The sequence below is a fragment of the Drosophila albomicans genome, chromosome 2R (genome assembly GCF_009650485.2).
Source record: "Drosophila albomicans strain 15112-1751.03 chromosome 2R, ASM965048v2, whole genome shotgun sequence".
Lineage (NCBI taxonomy): Eukaryota > Metazoa > Arthropoda > Insecta > Diptera > Drosophilidae > Drosophila > Drosophila albomicans.
The window spans coordinates 34,252,167-34,270,806 of NC_047631.2; the positions used below are offsets into that span (position 1 = coordinate 34,252,167).

At 38.5% G+C, this 18,640-nt stretch overlaps 2 protein-coding genes across 6 annotated transcripts in view; one reads left to right on the forward strand and one right to left on the reverse strand.

Moving 5' to 3' along the window:
• Positions 1-18,640, reverse strand: part of LOC117573756 (B9 domain-containing protein 1) — a 43,661-nt gene that overhangs the window by 14,199 nt on the left and 10,822 nt on the right. The gene's annotated exons all lie outside the window — the stretch shown is intronic.
• The window catches only part of LOC117573751 (A disintegrin and metalloproteinase with thrombospondin motifs 9), a 41,005-nt gene that overhangs the window by 5,950 nt on the left and 16,415 nt on the right, over positions 1-18,640 (forward strand). The window contains exon 1 of one of the 4 annotated variants that reach the window (XM_034257131.2): positions 10,599-10,688. The exons of 1 other annotated variant lie outside the window; for it this stretch is intronic. In XM_034257131.2, coding sequence (XP_034113022.1) covers positions 10,614-10,688 — 75 coding nt within the window. In that variant the 5' untranslated portion in view covers positions 10,599-10,613. Of the gene's footprint in view, positions 1-10,598; positions 10,689-13,159; positions 13,401-18,640 lie in introns of those variants that run through there. 2 more of the 4 variants (XM_034257132.2, XM_034257133.2) reach the window with 2 other exon arrangements.

An 18,640-nucleotide genomic window follows, 5' to 3' on the forward strand; every position in this document is an offset into this window, starting at 1 on the left:
AATGAATTTTTCGCCAAATCGATTTGAGTGTTATTAGGAGGAAGATACACGCATTTGGATTTGGATTTGGATAAGTAATAATTTGTTTAACTGATTTGTTGGCTTACATCAAAGCAAGAACCGCCTATAAACTATAAACTTGAAAAATTAGCCAAAATCTGGTTTTGTCTCGGTCTTCGACTCTGACTCAGTCTCGGTTTTGGTTTCAGCCTAAGGTTGCCTTCAGCTGGCTTAATGCTTTATATGGTATTTAGTCTGTTTGTTTTGCTTCGTTTGTGGCAGTTCCCCAACCATAAGAAACGCTCTTAATGATTTTTTATTCATTTGCTGTCATTTAACATATTGTTGTGAGCGTTGGTCTCCATTCTGCAGATGAAACTTTGTAATATCACTTTACATAATTTCATTAACTATTATAATTTTGATTTTATGGCACTCGTTTAATTATTTCACACAACTGTTGTCATCACTTTGGTTTGGTGGCATCATCACAGCCACCAAGAAGATATACTTTACATATACACACACCACAAATCTTATATAGCTTTGGTATTATCGACTTACGCTTAGTGCTTTGCATATAAATTGGGGACCCGCCGCTTTTATTCATATGCTAAACTCTTCTCTGCATGAATTCAGAAGTCAAAGTGGCTTTGGCTGTGGCTTGGACTTTCCTCCCTCAGACTCCCCCTCAGGTCTATTTAAAAGCAAAGCTTGAGGCATCATCGCTTTATCATTGAACTCGAGAATGGGTGCAGCAGTCTCATAAACTTGAAACATCTTTCAATTCGAAACAAAAAAGATTCTTTAATGGCAGGGTCTTCGACGTCGACTTCGACTTCGACATTTGTGTGTTCTCGTTTTTTTTTTTTTATTAATATTTCAAGGAGCCCATTGGGCAGCCCCGGATCTGTCGGAATGCCTTTGTTTCGATTCCCCAGAATTAGACAAAATGTTGCGGTTTTATGCTGCGATCTATGTGAGGTCGCTTCGACAGAGACTCAAGCAGGGCGTATTTATTTTGTTATAAATTTGGGAGGAATGATTTATGAATCGGCTGATGGGAAGAATGTCGTTTTGATTGCACCCTGCTGCAATTCCTGGATGCGGAGAGATACTTCTCGGAAGCCTCCATCGACCGATGAAACATGATAATCTTCCATATGTGCGGCAATCGATGCTCTTCATCTGTATACGTTTAGTAATCGCATTATATGTGAGTCCCACACCCTTTCATCTATTTGTTATTTGTTAAATCTTAGATGTTATATGTTATTGATTATTTGTTGTTTGCTATCTGTATAAATTTCGCTTCTGGGGCTTCTGGTCAAACCTAACAAACTATAATTTGCATATAAATTCGATTTATTGTCATAATTAAATCGACCAGTTTTATTTATTATCTATTTGCATTTCGTTGACTGAACGAACAGCCTCTGTCTGTATTCTCTTATTGCTTGGACAAATATTTCCGTGTTTGTTTTCGCTGCTGCTGCCGGCTACTAAACGCCTCTTAGTCGCTATCTGACCTAGGACCACACACACACTTAGTACACACTCTCACAGTGTTTAAACGTGGCCCTTAAAAGCTGCTGACTGCTGATAGGTGATAGATACTTGCAGATACTCGAAATGTACACAGAAGACTCGGTCACTGATAGATGTTAATTTGTGGCACAAATGTGACGATGTTTACTCAAATGTTTAGCTACACGCACACACAGTTTTACACTCATGTGGGCTACTCTGCTGTCTGTTATGTATACGTCAAGTTGTACATGAATCTAACGATGACGATCGAGATGAAATCGTTTAGTGATCAGCACAGTTCGCTGCTCTGTCTATCAAAAATGTGCGCTAGCAACATGACATAGAACTTGGCGATAGCATCCTCGATCCGTGAACATCAATTCGGCGCCAATCTATCTCTCTTATCAGTGCAATGCTATATGCTATATTGACATATATGAGTTGAGGCACGTCTGCCACTAACTCAGCTGCTTTGTGCGCTATTTATAATTCATCGACAATCTAAACAATAAGCTTATTTATTATAATCTAATTAATTTGGCAGCTTTAAATGTGACTGCCTCGCCTCGGACTAAAACATGCAACACTTTCGATCGGAAAAGAGCAATTTTGCATAAACATATGGATCGTTATATATTTAGATATCTGTATATATAGATCGGTTGATGTGTACATATGTTTTATTTTCAAGAATTGTGCATGTTTGTATGCGATGCTTATTCTATTTTTTGTTTGGACAAGTGCATGGCGGCCACGTTAAGAAATTCAAGAAAAAGTACATTCGATATACATTTATTTTTATACTCGTATGCATAAAACTCATCGTCTACAGACGATCATTTATCATTTATCCACAACTACAATTTTTCAAAATTAATTATCAATTCCGAATAGTATCGAAGCCAAATTTGAAATTTTATTGAAAATGCTTTTATAAAGCAATACTCGAAATTCTATTTTGGCAGGTAATAACATGAGCCCATTTCATTTAAAATATTCCGATTATTTTTGTATTTTATTCTAAATTTGGATTTCCTTTCTGCCAAATAGTTTGCCTGCAATAAATTTGAGTTCGATTATACATTAAAATGTATGGCAGCGGACCAAATTCATAAGCAAATATTATACTCGAATACTATATAAGAGATCTTATGTATCGTACATATTTATAATGTAGCTGCTGATTGCAATGAACGCTTGTGGGCAAGGGCTCTTTAAAAGAAAAGAAAAGCAACAACAACAACGAATAGTAGCAATTTGTATGCCACATGCTGAACACAGTCATTGCCTTCAAGTACAGAGCAATAGCAACAAAACATAAAACATACCAAAAACGAAGAAAAGAAAAAGAAATAGACAGCATGAAGAGCGCAACGAAATGAATCAAAAGGCCTAAAGAAAAGACTTTGAGAAACCTAAACACACTTATTAATTTTTAGCACTCCAAACAATTGGCAATTTTGCTTAGGTAAAGCAGGCGTGTCAATTACTCAACAATATACACAAATTACTGTGCTCCAGCGCCAACAACAACAACTGCGTTAACACCAACAGTAACAGCGACAGCGACAGCAACCAACAACAACCCCAGCAGCAACTGTTGCCGACAGCAACAACTGTGTTTGTGTCTACGAATGTAAAATGCGTAGAACATGATGATAAATTTGTTAACTTCTCCACAGACAGCTGATGGCGAGTGCTGCAAATTTCCAAAAATATTCGATAGTTTTTCAAATATTACTATCGAATGAAGAATATCGGATACTATATATTATGAAACAATGAGTATCGATATTGAATGATATCAAATAAAGATTTAAAATAAATGTTACTCTCGAGTGATGACTATCGATAAAACATACAATTGCACAATGACTATCGATATTAAAATATTTTGAATAATATAAACCTAAAATAAATACTCTCTTACAAATTATAGATAAATTGTTAACTTCTCCACAGCCAGCTGATGGCGAGTGCTGCAAGTTTCCAAAAATATTCGATAGTTTTTTCAAATATTACTATCGAATGAAGAATATCGAATGCTATGTATATATTATGAAACAATGATTATCGATATTGAATGATATCATTAAATTAAATATTGCGAAATAAAGATTTAAAATAAATGTTACTATCGAGTGATGACTATTGATAAAATTTACTATTGAACAATGACTATCGATATTAAAAGATTTTAAATAATATAATACTCTCTTACAATAGCAATTTTTCATTTCAAGTAGAATGAGTATTTCTTGTTGTCATAATTACTTTGTGCTTATGGCTGGCGGCTACACAATGCTGTTGTTCTTGACAGCAGACTGGACTAACAGATGCTAGGCCTACGTCAACAGCTGAGCGAGTGCGTGTGCCGCATTTCCGCCGCTGGCCGATAGATGGAGCTCGGGTGGTGTACGGGAACAGCGATATATTGTGAAGCATTTAATATGTAATTATGAACACACTATATTTGTTTAAAAATCCATTGTTTAGCCTTTTGTTATATCGCTGATCGATATAAACACCCATACCCATATTGACGGGAATGCCTTGTTATTGTACAATTAGTTTGTATTTATGTTTCGGTTGCTGCTGCTGTTGCTGTTGCTGTCGCTGTCTGTCGTATAATTAAACGACCATTAGGCTATGAAATTTGGGTCATTACCAAAAAGCAACAGCAACAACAATAGCAACAGCAGCCCAAAACTTACGCACGTGCTACTTAGGCTTACTTTTAGAGGTGGAGCGTAAACGACGTTTCCGATGTTTTTATATTTTCGGCTAAAGTCTGTGTTTTTTATGCGTTTTCTTATCAAATTTTAATAACCTCTAAAAAAGGTTAATAAAACATTTAATAATTGTTGTCTCATGCCAACAACATTTCAATTTCCCCACCTCTACATAATTTAGCTGCTGTTGACGTTGCGTGGATGTGTTTATTATGATTATACGATTATGCCTCGATTGCGATGTGCTATGGGCTGCAGTATATCGATCGACGCATCTGTTCCACATAAATATAATGAAATATATTAATTCGACTTGCGGCCAGTTTGCATTGACAGCAGTGAATAGAATAGAAGGCGAAAGTCTAAGGTTGCGCCTCCGAGTTGCATGCCCCACAGTCAAAGCATGCGTAAAGAATTTCAACCGTGGGAACTTTGACGCTCCGAGGTTCTGAATGAAGCTTCCAACACTTGGGCTTTAGCTTTGGTGGCAGTGGCTTCGCCTTTGATTTTCATTTTTGATTTTTGGCGTTGGCTTTGGCTCGGTCGGGTTTGGCTGCCCCCGGGGCGCAGTTCGTGTTTATGGGTTCACTGACAAAACAGACAGGTAAACTTAATTATTGACTAATGAAATCTGCAAGAAAGAAACAAGCCACAAGAGGGGGGGAGCAAAAAAAAAAAAGAAACAAGAAATACAACTAGGTAATAAGTGCTGGCAACACTCGCCAGCAGAATTGATTGTTAACCGTAACAGTTTTTGGGTTTTTAAACCTGCCAGGCATGTGTCAAGGAAATTGGGTCATATCATATGGCAAAAAGAATCAGACACACTTCACAGCAACAAAACAACAGACAGAGAGACAGAGAGGGAGAGAAAAAAAAGAGTCACAGATTTGGCGAACAAACTTGTTTCGACCTGAGCGGGGGCATGAGTGACAATGCCCCCAGATATCTAGTAGTATCCACCCACAGGTGAACTCTCATTGGATTTGTCATGCCACCTGGCAAACATGACAATTTGGCAATTGCCCAACCAAACATACATAAAAATCGAATCGATTCGAATCGAATTAAAACGAAATGAATCCAATCGAACGAGCAGCTAGATTGATGGCATTATTGTGCATACGACAACAAGTAAAAATACAAAAATACAATAAATTAGAACCAAACCAGAACGTGGTAAACTGAGACTTGGACTTGGCTTTAGGTATGGGCTTTGGGGGTCAGAAACACCAGCGGTTAATGAACGCAACTAAAAACAGCAAACAATGCAAATATCAATCGAAACAACAATTGCCATCGTCTGCAGATTGGTAGTAAAACACAGTTATGGCTACTCATACCTCATACTTTGTCGTTGTCGTTGTCGTTGTAGTAAAAGCGATTGATTTCTCAACTACCTCGCGACTTGTTTTGCGATTTTCGCATATCAAGTTAAAACAAAATTGATCGATTTATAAGCCGAACCGAACCTCGAATCAGCAATAAACAACTAGATCGTCGTATTCAAAATACCGTAGCATGCTAATGAGTGTATTCATATGAATTAGCATTGTTTGCATTTCTAATCTGGACTTTTTATATTCAATTTTATTAATTTTATGACCATCTTTTATTAATTTTAAAAGAGACATCTCCGACCCCAGAATGTCTCCTTCTTAAGTAATAGTCTATTCATTTTATGGCCACAATTTTTCGAATTTGGCAAATATTCAAATGCAGGAAGTGACTTTGTGTTTTGGAATACGAGTTTTTGCTTAAAAAATAAAATGAAACATGATCTAGATGGATTCTTATATGGAGAGTGAAAAGAAGAATTTAATGCAGGGTAGTTGACAGTTTATCAGCGTAGAACAACTGTGTCTAATGTCATAAATACTGACTAACATATTGATACTTATTTCCACATTCGTTGCCAAGTCTGAGAAGGTTGTCAAGTTAAGTTTGGATTGCCTATAAAGACCCCTCCCTGAATTTATTGCAATAACCATAGTTGAAGGTACGGCTGGCACCTTTGTTTGATTAGTTTCGAATGCTGCAGGTGGCTGAGAGCAGTTAACTAAATACACTCCATCTACAACTCATGTGTGTTGCAACTTAGAGCTGCCCACTAAGGAAAGACCATCATCGCCATTGAGAGGTGTGCTGAAAAAAAACAGACATACGATTACGAGTGTGTTATGAGCTAAAAGCAAGAGCTTTCGAGTACTCGAATGAGTGTACATCCAAGCCCCAAATGGCGTTGAATAATTAAATTCAAAAAGAGTCGCGTAAATATGAGTATTAAGCATTTTTAATGTATGCGTATAAATGCCATATTTGCTGCCTTAAATTATCCAACAAAAGCACCAAAGACAATGGCTTGAATGCACTGGTTAGCCCACTTGCGAATCGAGAGACTTATTTGGAGACGAATCTGCGAGATCTCGGATCTCAGATGAGATGATATTGCGGGTATTGAAAGCAGTTTCAGTTCGTTTAACCAGTCGAGTCGAGTTGATGCTTCAAGTTCACGATACTCGCTCCTTATTGGTGTTAAACATTCAGCAATTCACTTGTTTGCTTTGGCTTGGCCTTAGACAACTAATTGTTTTATAATTTGGCTGCCTTTCTTATCGCCGATTGGCTGTTGGTGTCGACTTCAAGAAGGGGATCTGAGCATGTAATTCATCAGTAGCATTATCTTCAAAAATATTGGCCCCTGAGTGGCCCCGGAAGCTGGTGGAGTGTATTTACAAATAGGCCCAGCCAGGCAGGTCATCGGATCAGATTCGCTTTTTACGCAATCCCTGATAGAAAGCAGCTGTTGTCCGATCGAGGAACTCGCAGCGAAAGTGCTATAAATGGCTATTAGCCTTTCGCCTCATTTTCGAGAGCATGTAAACATGTCAAACTGTACACAAATTACTCGTAATTTTTGCTGGCTGTGAGAACATCCGACAGCTGCAGGAATCTGTGCCCGTTAAGATATCTGAATGTATATACTTAGTGAACATTTAGAAAGATATATTTCATTACAAGGTTAAGAGACGCTCGCCGTCTGACCGTCTGTCCGTCCCCCAATCATATTTATATATCTGATGTCAAGACGATACGAGACATTCACGACGACGACGGCGACGACGATTCAGACACATGTTGAAAAACGATCGTGAAACAACTCTTGTATAGTCTAAATACTGAAGACTGAAGACAACAACTAGAGCAACAATTACGAGAATGGTGAAACGGTTTTTTAATGGAGTTCGCAGATCTTGGGCATTTGAAATTGAAATTGTGGTACGTCATGGTGGCACTAAAATGCCATGATGCGATGATGCTCAACGCTCAATACTCAATACTTATTGCTCATTGCTCATTGCGATCTGCTAGATGATTTTTGTAAATTTGCTCGTAATAACAATAAGAACAACAGCGCAATAACAATAATAACAATTTCAACACATTTTGATGAGAACTGTCAAAAAAATTTAAGAAATTCCAGCAGTCACCACCAGTTGATTCTTATCCCAGTCCCAGTCTGAGACTGAGTCTGAGCTCAAGGCCCAGTAACAGGCTTGTTGCGTTGCTGCTTCGCTGCCTAGTTAATGAATATAATCTCTTTTGATGGATTGACCAGGCCGAGGGACCAGAGCAGAGTGTCTCAAGTCCCCTACTCGGCTTTATATGTGCTATAGCCCTGAACTTTGTTTTGTTTTCCCTTCGTTACGTTTCGATTCATTTCATTTCGCTTAATTTTCGCTTTCTGTACTGCGGCATTGTTTTTATACCCGCTACCTATAGAATAGCAGGGTATTATAAGTTTGTGCCGGCAGGAAATGAATGTAACAGATAGGAGAAGACATCTCCGAACCCATAAAATATATATTCTTGATCAGCGTCAGTCTGAATGGTTGCAATCAGATAAAAAATTTAGAAGGTATGACAATCTGGTATTTTATTGTATTCAATGGTATATTTTAAATGTAGTACTATATCAACATACCAAATATAGCCTTTGGTATATTTGTAGTATTTTGTGATATATGGTATATTTTATATATGGTATATTTTAAGAATATTACCGAACTGCTTTGACTTTATTCAAAGTAAGTTGCAAGTATCTCGCAGTCGAGCACACTCGCCTGTAGCTTTCTCACTTGTTGGATCTGCTTCTTGTTGTTGGCGCGTAATAAAATAATTCGAAAAATGTATTAATTTTTATGCTTTATAGTCGTCGACGTCGTCGTCGTAATGTTGTTGATTTCTTTTGGGCCTCAATCATAAGAGATCAGTGTTTTTGTGTGGTTTTCTTCAGCAACCGCGATGATTGAATGTAAGTTTCAAGATACCCTACACTGTTCGGCTTATCACAAATACTCGTATCGATAAATCGGATCTCACTTAGGTTAATTGGGGATTGCAAGGAATTTAAATGAGCTTGTAATTGGCACATTATCGGCTTATCGGATCCTTTCTCTACTTAACTTAATTTGGCAATTGCTGATCTATTTATCTAATTCTTATTCTTTCAATTTAATCAATTACCTTAAACAGTTCCGGCTCCCCTCCAGCGTAGGGCACCGGAGTAGCTCAATTAACTTAGATTTTATCTCGTGTGATTGCCGGCCAGCATGTGCTCCCAGAGAACAACGGTGGAGTCTTATCTTCTGGTTGGTTGGTTGGTGCCCCAAAAGTCAAAAGAAAACAACGGACCAAAACCAGTTTTACATACAAGTCTGGCAGAATCTTTGTTTCTTCCACCTCCCCCTATTGCTGCTGTTTTTTCGATCTTCGGCTTCTTCTTACATTTCTCAGCTGTCGCTTTAATTTTGTTGGTGGGCGCTACAAGAATTTAATGAAGCGTTAATAAGTGTCCAATATGTGCGCTGTTTATAAGAAGGGCTTTATGCTTTATACACTCATGCATACGCCACTAAATAGCTTCTTTGATAGGCATCAGAAATTCATTAATATACCGTAAAGAAATCAACTTAAGAATGTCATGAATGTCATTCCGTCGTATCGAATTTTGCATGCGATTAATATAAATAAAACCCGATGATCTTTGGCACACGTGTAGTACGATTCTTTTGCAGGGTATTCGAGCTAGATTATGAACTGTTTTTTTTTTTCTGTGTATTCCGTTGTTGAAGAGCTGAAGAGCAGTCATTGCCTTTGGTTGCTTTGTTTACGAGTTGTGGCGAGTTGCCCAATCTAATCAAAGATCCAATCATATCATGGACAGTTGTTGCTACAGCTCATTTTTCATTAAGCTTTAATCATATTTCATTAGGAAAATTTCGACAGTTACATTCTGCTCATGGGTGCCAAAACAGGCGCGACAAGGCGTCTTCTTCGTCTTTGAGTTGGGCAGCAATTTATTTGCCTTAAGCAGCAGTCAGCAGACCGCAGACAACAGACAGCGGAGAGCAAAAGCAAAAGCAACGTCAACGCCAACGCAGACTGAGACGCCGAAGCAGACTGCAGCATTCGCAGCAACTGCGCCCTTTTGCCTTGTCTTATTTATTGTTGCTGCTGCTGCTGATGTTGCTGTTGTTGCTTGTAACTTGTTCCGTTCTGTATTGTCGTGTCGTGAAGCAACAGCAACAGCAACAGCGAGTTTCTCAGCGTCGGCTGCTGGCGTCGGCGTCATTCTGCGTTCGCATCCAGCAGTAAAAGCCAACAGATCTCCGAGATCTCTCAGTTGTGCGCAACATGTAGAGCCAAGCATGCGGACGACGCATGTGCGCGACAATACAAACAACAAACAACACCCAACAAACACACACACACACACACACAAGGATAAACAAACACACCCACGCGAAGACAAGATAAATAAAGGACATAAAATCCGAAGCCGAGGCTTGGCCCAAAACGCAAACGCAAATTACAAAAGCGCAGCTTAAACGCCTTACAAATTGCCCAAGTCTCGACGTCTCAAAGGCAATTCCAGTCTTTTTGGCCTGACCAGATCAGAGCAAAGCAGCAAACAGTTTAGTGAACTTGGACGAGAGTTCATGCGAACAGCCACAACGACACTTCCTATTGCATTGCTGTTGCTCTTGCAGTTGCTGTTGCTGATTGCTGGCGTGCATGCTGCATGTTGCAGTCGTGTTTGTTGTGGCTAAGCGTGTAAATTGCATGTGGGCGTTGAGTCTGCGCAAACGTAAATGCAAACGCGTAGTTATCGAGTACCAAAGTGATATATCGGGTCGCAATCATCGCAGTGAAAATGCAGTGCAAATAGCCAAAAGGCAAAACGAGGAAACACACACAAAGAGAGAGAAAACAGTACAAACTGATCAACTTGTGTTCAGTGCCAATTAAAGTGGTTAAGTGATCAGTGATCAGTGATCAGTGCTCAAGATGTTAGCCACTAGCTCAAGGCCCGTTGAGAATGAGGCCAAAAAGCCAAACTATGCCATCGGGGTGCTCCTTCAGGTAATTAAATTGCATTCGAGTCCATATATAATTATGCTCGAAACTCCAGAAATTATAAGGTATAGTTGTCTACAGCAAAACCTCAGCCGGTTCATCCGAAATTCGCGATTTACTTCCAAGTATCTTCAAGTCGTTCTCTCACTTAATTTTGGGCTGGCATAAAAGGAAATCGGGGCTCGCTTTTCATTTAGTTTCTTTGCTTTTTATGCTGACCTCAATTGGTGCGCAATAAAATTTGTTTGCTGCTAAATTTTAATGTCTTGTAAAATGTGTTATAAAATTTATGCTCCCAAGTGCGCAGCAGCAAAAGCAACATCAGCATCAACTCAAATAGAATTGCTGGCTTGTTTTTTTTTTGTACTCGCACTCTTAAGTGGTTTGCCATAAAAGTCAGCTTCTTTTTTATTGTTTAATTATGATTTTATGATGCTTGTAATTAGGAAATCATAATCATAAAAAAACCAAACAGTTCTTGTTTTTGCAGCTATCTTAATTGGATCGCTCATTATTTGGAGGCAGCCCGTTTAGCACTTCATTATTGAATAATTCCTATTCTTTCCCTTCTCATTCTATTAGCGAGCAAATTAGAGATATTCTCATTTGGAATTTTTTTTTTGATATTGCGTAATCTGATAGGCAAAACTTCTCTCTATCTCTCATCAAATCTCTTGGAAGTGCATAAAACAAGTTTGACAAGTGGAATTCCCCATAAATTTGTAAGCCACATGAGTGTCACACGCTCTTGGAAAATCACATAAATTCGATTTAATTAAAGATGAAATGATCGCTGAGAAATATGGAAAGAGAGAAACCGTTTGCATAATAAATTGCATATAAAGACTTCCTAGAAGATCAAGATGAACTCACATCTCGTTGAGTTAAATGAGTGCCAAGATCAACGCACCCTCATCATCGACATCGACAATCGCCACAATCGGCATCACAATCGCAATCACGAGCGGACTTTTAGTAGTTATTCTGTCTTTTATCTCAATGCCGGCACGGCAATAGTCAAGAGGGACCGAAGGGTATAGGCGCGGGGAGAGAGTGTGGAACGAGAATTCGTGGGCGCGGCACGAGACTTGTCACAGCCATTTGGCAATTAACGCCAAATAACAACAACCACAAACGAATTGGCAGGCAGAACGATAGAGAGACCGAAATAACAAAGCAACAACAACAACAGTAAAATAATATTTGGGAAATGCGACAAAGATGTCCGCCCCGTCGACCAGGCGTTCCGACTTTATAGGATCATAAATTCATAGAAGGCATTCGCTGATGCGCAACGTCTAATGAGCCAAAACGCCGCCACACCCTCCCAGTCAACTCAGACACTCTCGAGACTTCAGACACACGCCACAGACACAGACACACTCAGCTCCAGGCTCAGGGACAGATCCCCAAGTATGCGATCAGTATGCACTCGACTCGGATTATGTCACGGAACGAACAACAAATTTCGGGGAAGTCGGAGGGAGGCATCGAGCCAAGTGTCTCGTCTATGGTCAAGATCGCAGCGCCCTTGGCGCCATGTAGAGAGGATTTTATTTTGAATTTATCTTATTTTATTTGTTGTAATTCTTGCAGATGTCTGTAATATATTATAAAGTATATAGAAAACAAGCACAATTATAGATTTGGCGAGCAACTTGCAGCTGGCGCTAGATATTGACATTTCATTTAAGTATTTCGCTGGTCAATTAAAATTTCTAATGTCTTTTGGGCAATATGCAAAGTTGCCAGATCGTTACGAAAAGATTGAATGCGAAAGTGAAGCAGATGAATAAGGGAATACCCTGGCATATAGACTTCATAAACATTAAACACTTAATATTGGTTCTTTTACCATCGAAAATCCCCAAAATTATTATATTATCATATGAAAGCATTTTTTGAGAATTTTTTTTAGACAATATAAATATGAAAAGGAAATACCCCTTGCGATTATCTAAAGGGTATTATTAGCATACTTACACACACGCGCACACCCACACACAGACACAGGAAAATTCTAAATTTATGCTCAGCCTTAACGATCGACCAAAGAGAGCGAGAAAAAAGAAATCATCTTATAGAGATGCGCACAAATCGGCGAATGAATATGAAATTCTTCGCAAGTTCAAATCCAAGAAATTTGTGAAATTTACAAGGAAAGATTGGAAATTATTAAACACAGAAAGTTATTAAATAAACACTATAAATATGATTAATTTCCCCTGCATGTGCAAGGATAAAGTGTGGGATGCAAACGCAGCAAGAGCAAGCCAAAATATTTATGTAAACCCCCACTGTACCAAAAACAAAAAAAAAGCCAATGAGAAATATAGAGAACTATTTTCCTATTCCCAGCCATGTTTCTCGGTATGATGATGAGAACCGGTGATGTGTGTTTATACGATGGCATCTTGCGTATATATTAAAGATAGTCGGAGCAAAAGTTTTGCACACTCAATTCAGATTCAGTCTGCTTTCGGATTTTGCGAATGCTAAGTCTGCGCGGCAAAAGAATCCAAACATTTTCATGTTCACTCGTCGAAAATGTCGTAAGTTTTATATCATGTTACGAACGAGCTAAACTCGAAAATATATCTCCAAAAAAACGACCGGTAAAATAACACAATAGTGAACCACAAAGTAAAGTGAACAACGAATCAAAGTGAACCACAAAGCAAAGCTTCTCACGTATTATTTCGAGCTGTGGACTAAAAGGTGAATATGAAGAGGATTTTGTGAAACTAGTTTAGTATTAACATACATATCTGGAGGATTGGGAAGATCTTGACTCGGATCACATTCTATTTTCGTTGATTGCGATGTGAATTGAATGTCTTACAGAACTGCCAATTGAATCGAAACTGAATCATTGTTTATGCAAAACTTTAACGCATTTCATCGAAGAAAAAAAGGAGGAAAATCAAAAACTATAAAACTGAAAATAAACTAAACACGCCCTTTACTAAAAATAGAAACACCCACGATTGCTTTTCCTTCTAGTGGGTGTGAGCGTGCAGTTAAAAAGTATAAGAAATAATCGAAAAAAAATATATGTAGAGAAAATAATTAGTTAATATACGAGTATGTATGTGTATTCAGACATGCAAAAAGCGGCCGCAAAACTAAATAAAAAGCAGAAGAAATGTCGGGAAAATAAACAAAAAACGAAAAGAAAATACAAAAAAAAAAAAAGAATTTGTTCTACAAAAATTAGACAAATGATGAGTGAGAAGGCTTTGAGGTTAGATTTATAGCAAAAATAAAATTTCCAAAGGTATCGAACAAAAAAAAAAAGAAAGAAAATTGCAAAAAATAAAAAACGCGGCAGGCGAATCCAAGAGGCATCAATACAAAAATAGCACATGGCCGTCTTTTTTTAATTTTTGGCAATTCTTTTAATTTTTATTTACTTTACCTTATGCCCATTGTTTGTGCTTATGTTTTGGGAGCAGATAGAAGCGTGTCAGAATTTTGATATATTTGTTTGAAATTTGAAAAAGATCATGATCAAATGGGGAACGAGCGGAGAACTTTTGGCGGGTGCAGCCCCATAAAATGTATTATATAATCAAAAAGTAGCAACAACGAGGAAACAATAAAAATGCTTTAATTAATCCACCAAAAGGCAAAGCAACAGCAACAGCAAACCAAGCCAAGCGAAAGCATCATCAGCGAAAAAGTCCAACAAATTGCAATAAAAACTGTGATATATGCTAGACATAAACAAAAAAATTATAAATTGGCAATAATTAAAGTAAAAACACAACAGCAACAAACGAGCATATCAAAAATGTAAAAATGAAAATAAATATATGAACAATATAAATATGCAAAATAATAAAAATAAAAACAATAACAAAAACAAATAGAAACAGTATAACTATGTGGCACATGTGGCCGACTTGTTGAGTGCTCGAGTTGAGTGTTATAGTCTGGTGGAAATGTGAGTCGAGCCGACTGGGGTCGGGGCATATTCTCTTGTAAGATTTATTGGCTGTGACTAGACATACCGACATCCGACATACCAACTTAAGAGTAGCACATATAGTATGTATGTACACATAGAACGATGAATATATTCGCACATATAATATGCACAATTTTTGACGCTGCTGTGACATAATTTTTCAGCTTTTTGGACTTAGAGAGTGCCGGCCAAAATAAATAAATTTCAAATAAAACGCTGAAACACTGAAAAATTACGTTGTTAATTCTGACAAATCTGTCAAGCATAAATAAATAACCCCACACGATTCCGATTCGAGTGTTCTACGAATAAGAATGTGAATCCTGACTAAAACTTCTCAGTGTTCTTCCATGTTAGTTGCAACAATGCGGATGATAAGTGCGAGTAGGCGTTAACTGTAAGCCATAACAATGGAAGTAGTTAATAGACATGTCACAAGTTACATGATCTACAATTGCTTTGTTTTTTGTTTTTATTTCACTCGCAGATGCAAAAACGTGCCGGAAATTGCGTGACAGCAGAACACGCTGAAATTCGCACTCAAAAGTCGCGTTAAACATTTCCCTACATACGCTCGAGCTCATATATAACATTCTCATTACCCGTTTTACTTTAACGACTCATGTTCAGATCGGGCATATTAGCTGAGACGTCAGCCAAGAGTCTTTAGTAAGTTCTTGGTAATCTCTCTTAATCTCTTCAAAACTCTTGCGTATTTATTTATTTATATTTCAATCAAGTTCTTTCCTTATTATTTGATCGGTTAGGGTATAAAAATCAACAAGGTATTCCATGACTTTTATTATGGCTCACTTCCTTCCCAGAGCGTTTGTTGCTTCCGTTTTATTGTTTCTTTTGGCTCACTTTATTTTTTGTTTTGGTTTTTGCGAAGATCATTTATTATGCGAGAGGCTGTGAATATCGTCGCCGCCTGCTGCCCGAATGCCAGACTGTCAGACTGTCAGACGAAGTCCAGTGTGCGTACTGTTTTCTCCGGCTTGCCAGAGGCCAATCAATTTTAATTATCGAACAAATTAATCAGTCGCAACTTTCGTATCATTAAGATTAATGATGCTGGCCAAGCTGGGTGGCAACGGTACCCACAACACAACACAGCATAGCATAGCAGAGCAACAACAACAGATCCAGATCGACAATGGCAGCACAACAAACGAGAGCTGAATAGATGGTGCCTACTATGCAAATAGCATAGTTATGTTATGTATAGGAATCCCGGGCTTTGAGACCAACAACGATCACGAACTCGATCTCCAACCTAAGCGTATCGCATGGCGACCTAAATGAGCCGTGGTTAATGTGATTAGAGCGCGCTTTAATTGCCCGCTTTGTCTAATTATACGCCTGATACTCGCCTCACACTCACACGCGCACTCGCCTGATACATTTGTAGTACAAACATATCTACACACACGCCACAGTTTGTATGTATTTTCAATCCCAATTTCGAGCAGTAAAATAATTGTCGCGTTGCCGAAAGTGCACTGACCCGCCAAAAACAAAAAGAAAAAATATTGATACAAACACAAACACACGACATAAAAGTCGAGTAACGAGTACCGAGTACATATGAGTACGTTTTGACGACTCGAATGTACAATTGAATAAGTCTGATTCATGTATCCCGTTGGATATTATTGAAGGAAGACACCCCAAAAAGAAAGAGACAAAGAAAAGACAAAGAGGGAGGGGAAAAACAAATCAAATTCGCAAATTGTATAACGCCAACTGCAACTCTCGGGTCAGTGACGTGCATCAAAAGCTTGACAGATACGAATATGTATCTGACAGATACAAAATGTAAGCGACTAATGAATTATTTATGCCCAAGTCAAGTCAAGTCAAGTCGGAGTCAGAGTCGGAGTCGAAGTTGCGTTCTTTCTGAATGAAATTCAAAAAAGGCATCGACTTATGTAGCTTCAACTTCAACTTGCACTTCGATTCGCTTCGAGGCGAGTTGCGAGCCAGGGACAGATACAGATTCAGATTCAACAGCCTCAGGCCCCTCTGCTCTTTGCTTCAAAAGAGGCCTGGCTAATGACAGCAAACGGAGCAGACAGAAAGACTGAAATACGAGCACAAGTTCGAGTGCAATGCTGTGCACACTCACATACATACACACGCACACTCACTCAAACAGTGGGCATGCAAATTTTTAGCGATTAAAAAGCCATAACTTATATTATCAACGCAAAGCGCTGAGGTTAATTGACAGACTGGCAGAAAAAAACTCACCCAGACCAGACCCAGACCCAGACCAAAGTGTTGTGTGCTCGCAAATTAATGCTGCACATAAAAAATAAAAGACAATTATTAGAATAAATGAAACCATGTGAAGGTTTCACTGCAAAGCTTTTCCGCATACAAACGCCAGACCTGAGGCATTCTATATGTTATATGTATTTATTTATCATGCACTTTATGCCACAGTCGAGGGGAGAGATGCGGCTTGCGGCTAATGAGTGATGGAGGCAAAGATCACATATTTCTATACCTAATAACAATAAGTGCAGCTGACTTTTTCGAAATTTCAAGCGAACTCCATATGTGTGTATTGAGTGGCTGGCTTCGCCGGAACCGAATTTAATACAAAGCTTCTGCAATATCGTGTATACGTATAGGTGTTTCCGAAGAAGTGACCGATGGGAATTAACAGCGAGAGTTGCCCGCATACTTTCAGAACAATTCCCACAGTTATGTTGGTTGGTAATCGATCCCATTTAGAAGGTTTCCTCTTAATTCTGATAGCAAGAAACTTATACTTACTTTATCGCTCTTTAGTTCTTCATCTGTCTGCATTTAATGCGATGATTGATGTGGCGCCTTCCTAAAACCGCAAAGTCAGAGATTCAGATTCGGGGGGAGTAATGGGAAGGCTTTTAATACCAAGTGACAGGGCTGACAGCTGCAGCTGCTGAGCACATTTATCTTTGTCTTTCTCCTCGTATAATAATGATGTTGTTAAGTAATCAATGGATCGCGTTGGCTTTGATATCGATACTCGATTAATTGGCCATCTTCAGCTTCAGTTCGCGTGGTCATTTGCATAGGAAACTTTTGAACAGCGCGCAGACACAAAACATGCGCCCATCAAATTCAAATAAAATACCAGACCCAGCAACAGTAACATCCAAGAGCAATCCTCCCAGAGCCTATGCTCATCTCTGCGATTTGTTTATTTTCTCGGTACCAAATTGGCATTCCACTTATTCTTTGCTTTCTCATCGAACTTTGGCCGCCGCCTTCACTCACACTGAGCACATAAAATTAATAATGCTCACCTGGATATGTACTAGCATCGCTTTTGCTTATACAATTTCAACTCGTTCACTTCTTAATTATCCAATTTTCATTTGCAACTACTTAGTAATATTTCGCGTGTTGCGGTCCGATTCCAATATATAGTACAACAATATTCAAAGGGGCCCAGATGGTTAAATATATATGTATGTGGATTCCGATGAGTCGAATATATATTGTATGCGTTGTCTATGAGTCAATCCCGCAGAAGGTGAATACGTAGAATACCTGTGAGGACGCCGCTCGCTTACTTGCTGTGCGGTCTTCAAAAATCACAAATATATTTCAGACTATTTTTATTTAATTGCTACAGAAATATCACTCATCTGATTTATTTATACTATCAATTAAACCTATGCGAACAAATAGCACAATTTTTTGCATTTCTCTGCGACACTTCGAACCTGACATAATAAACATCACGTGGCCCAGAATGAAGAATGAAGAATGGGGCGAACGCCTTTGGACATGGGAATGCAATCAATCAAAATGCAAACATTCAATTGAGTGGATGTCAGGCTGCAATTTGATGACTTCGAGGGTTGCCCCACACTCATTGTCAGCAGCCCAAAGATGGCAACAACAACACAACAATAACAATAACAATAACAATAAAATGCAACAGTCTGTTTACATGCCGTTGACAGTCAATAGCTAAATTGAAATGTCA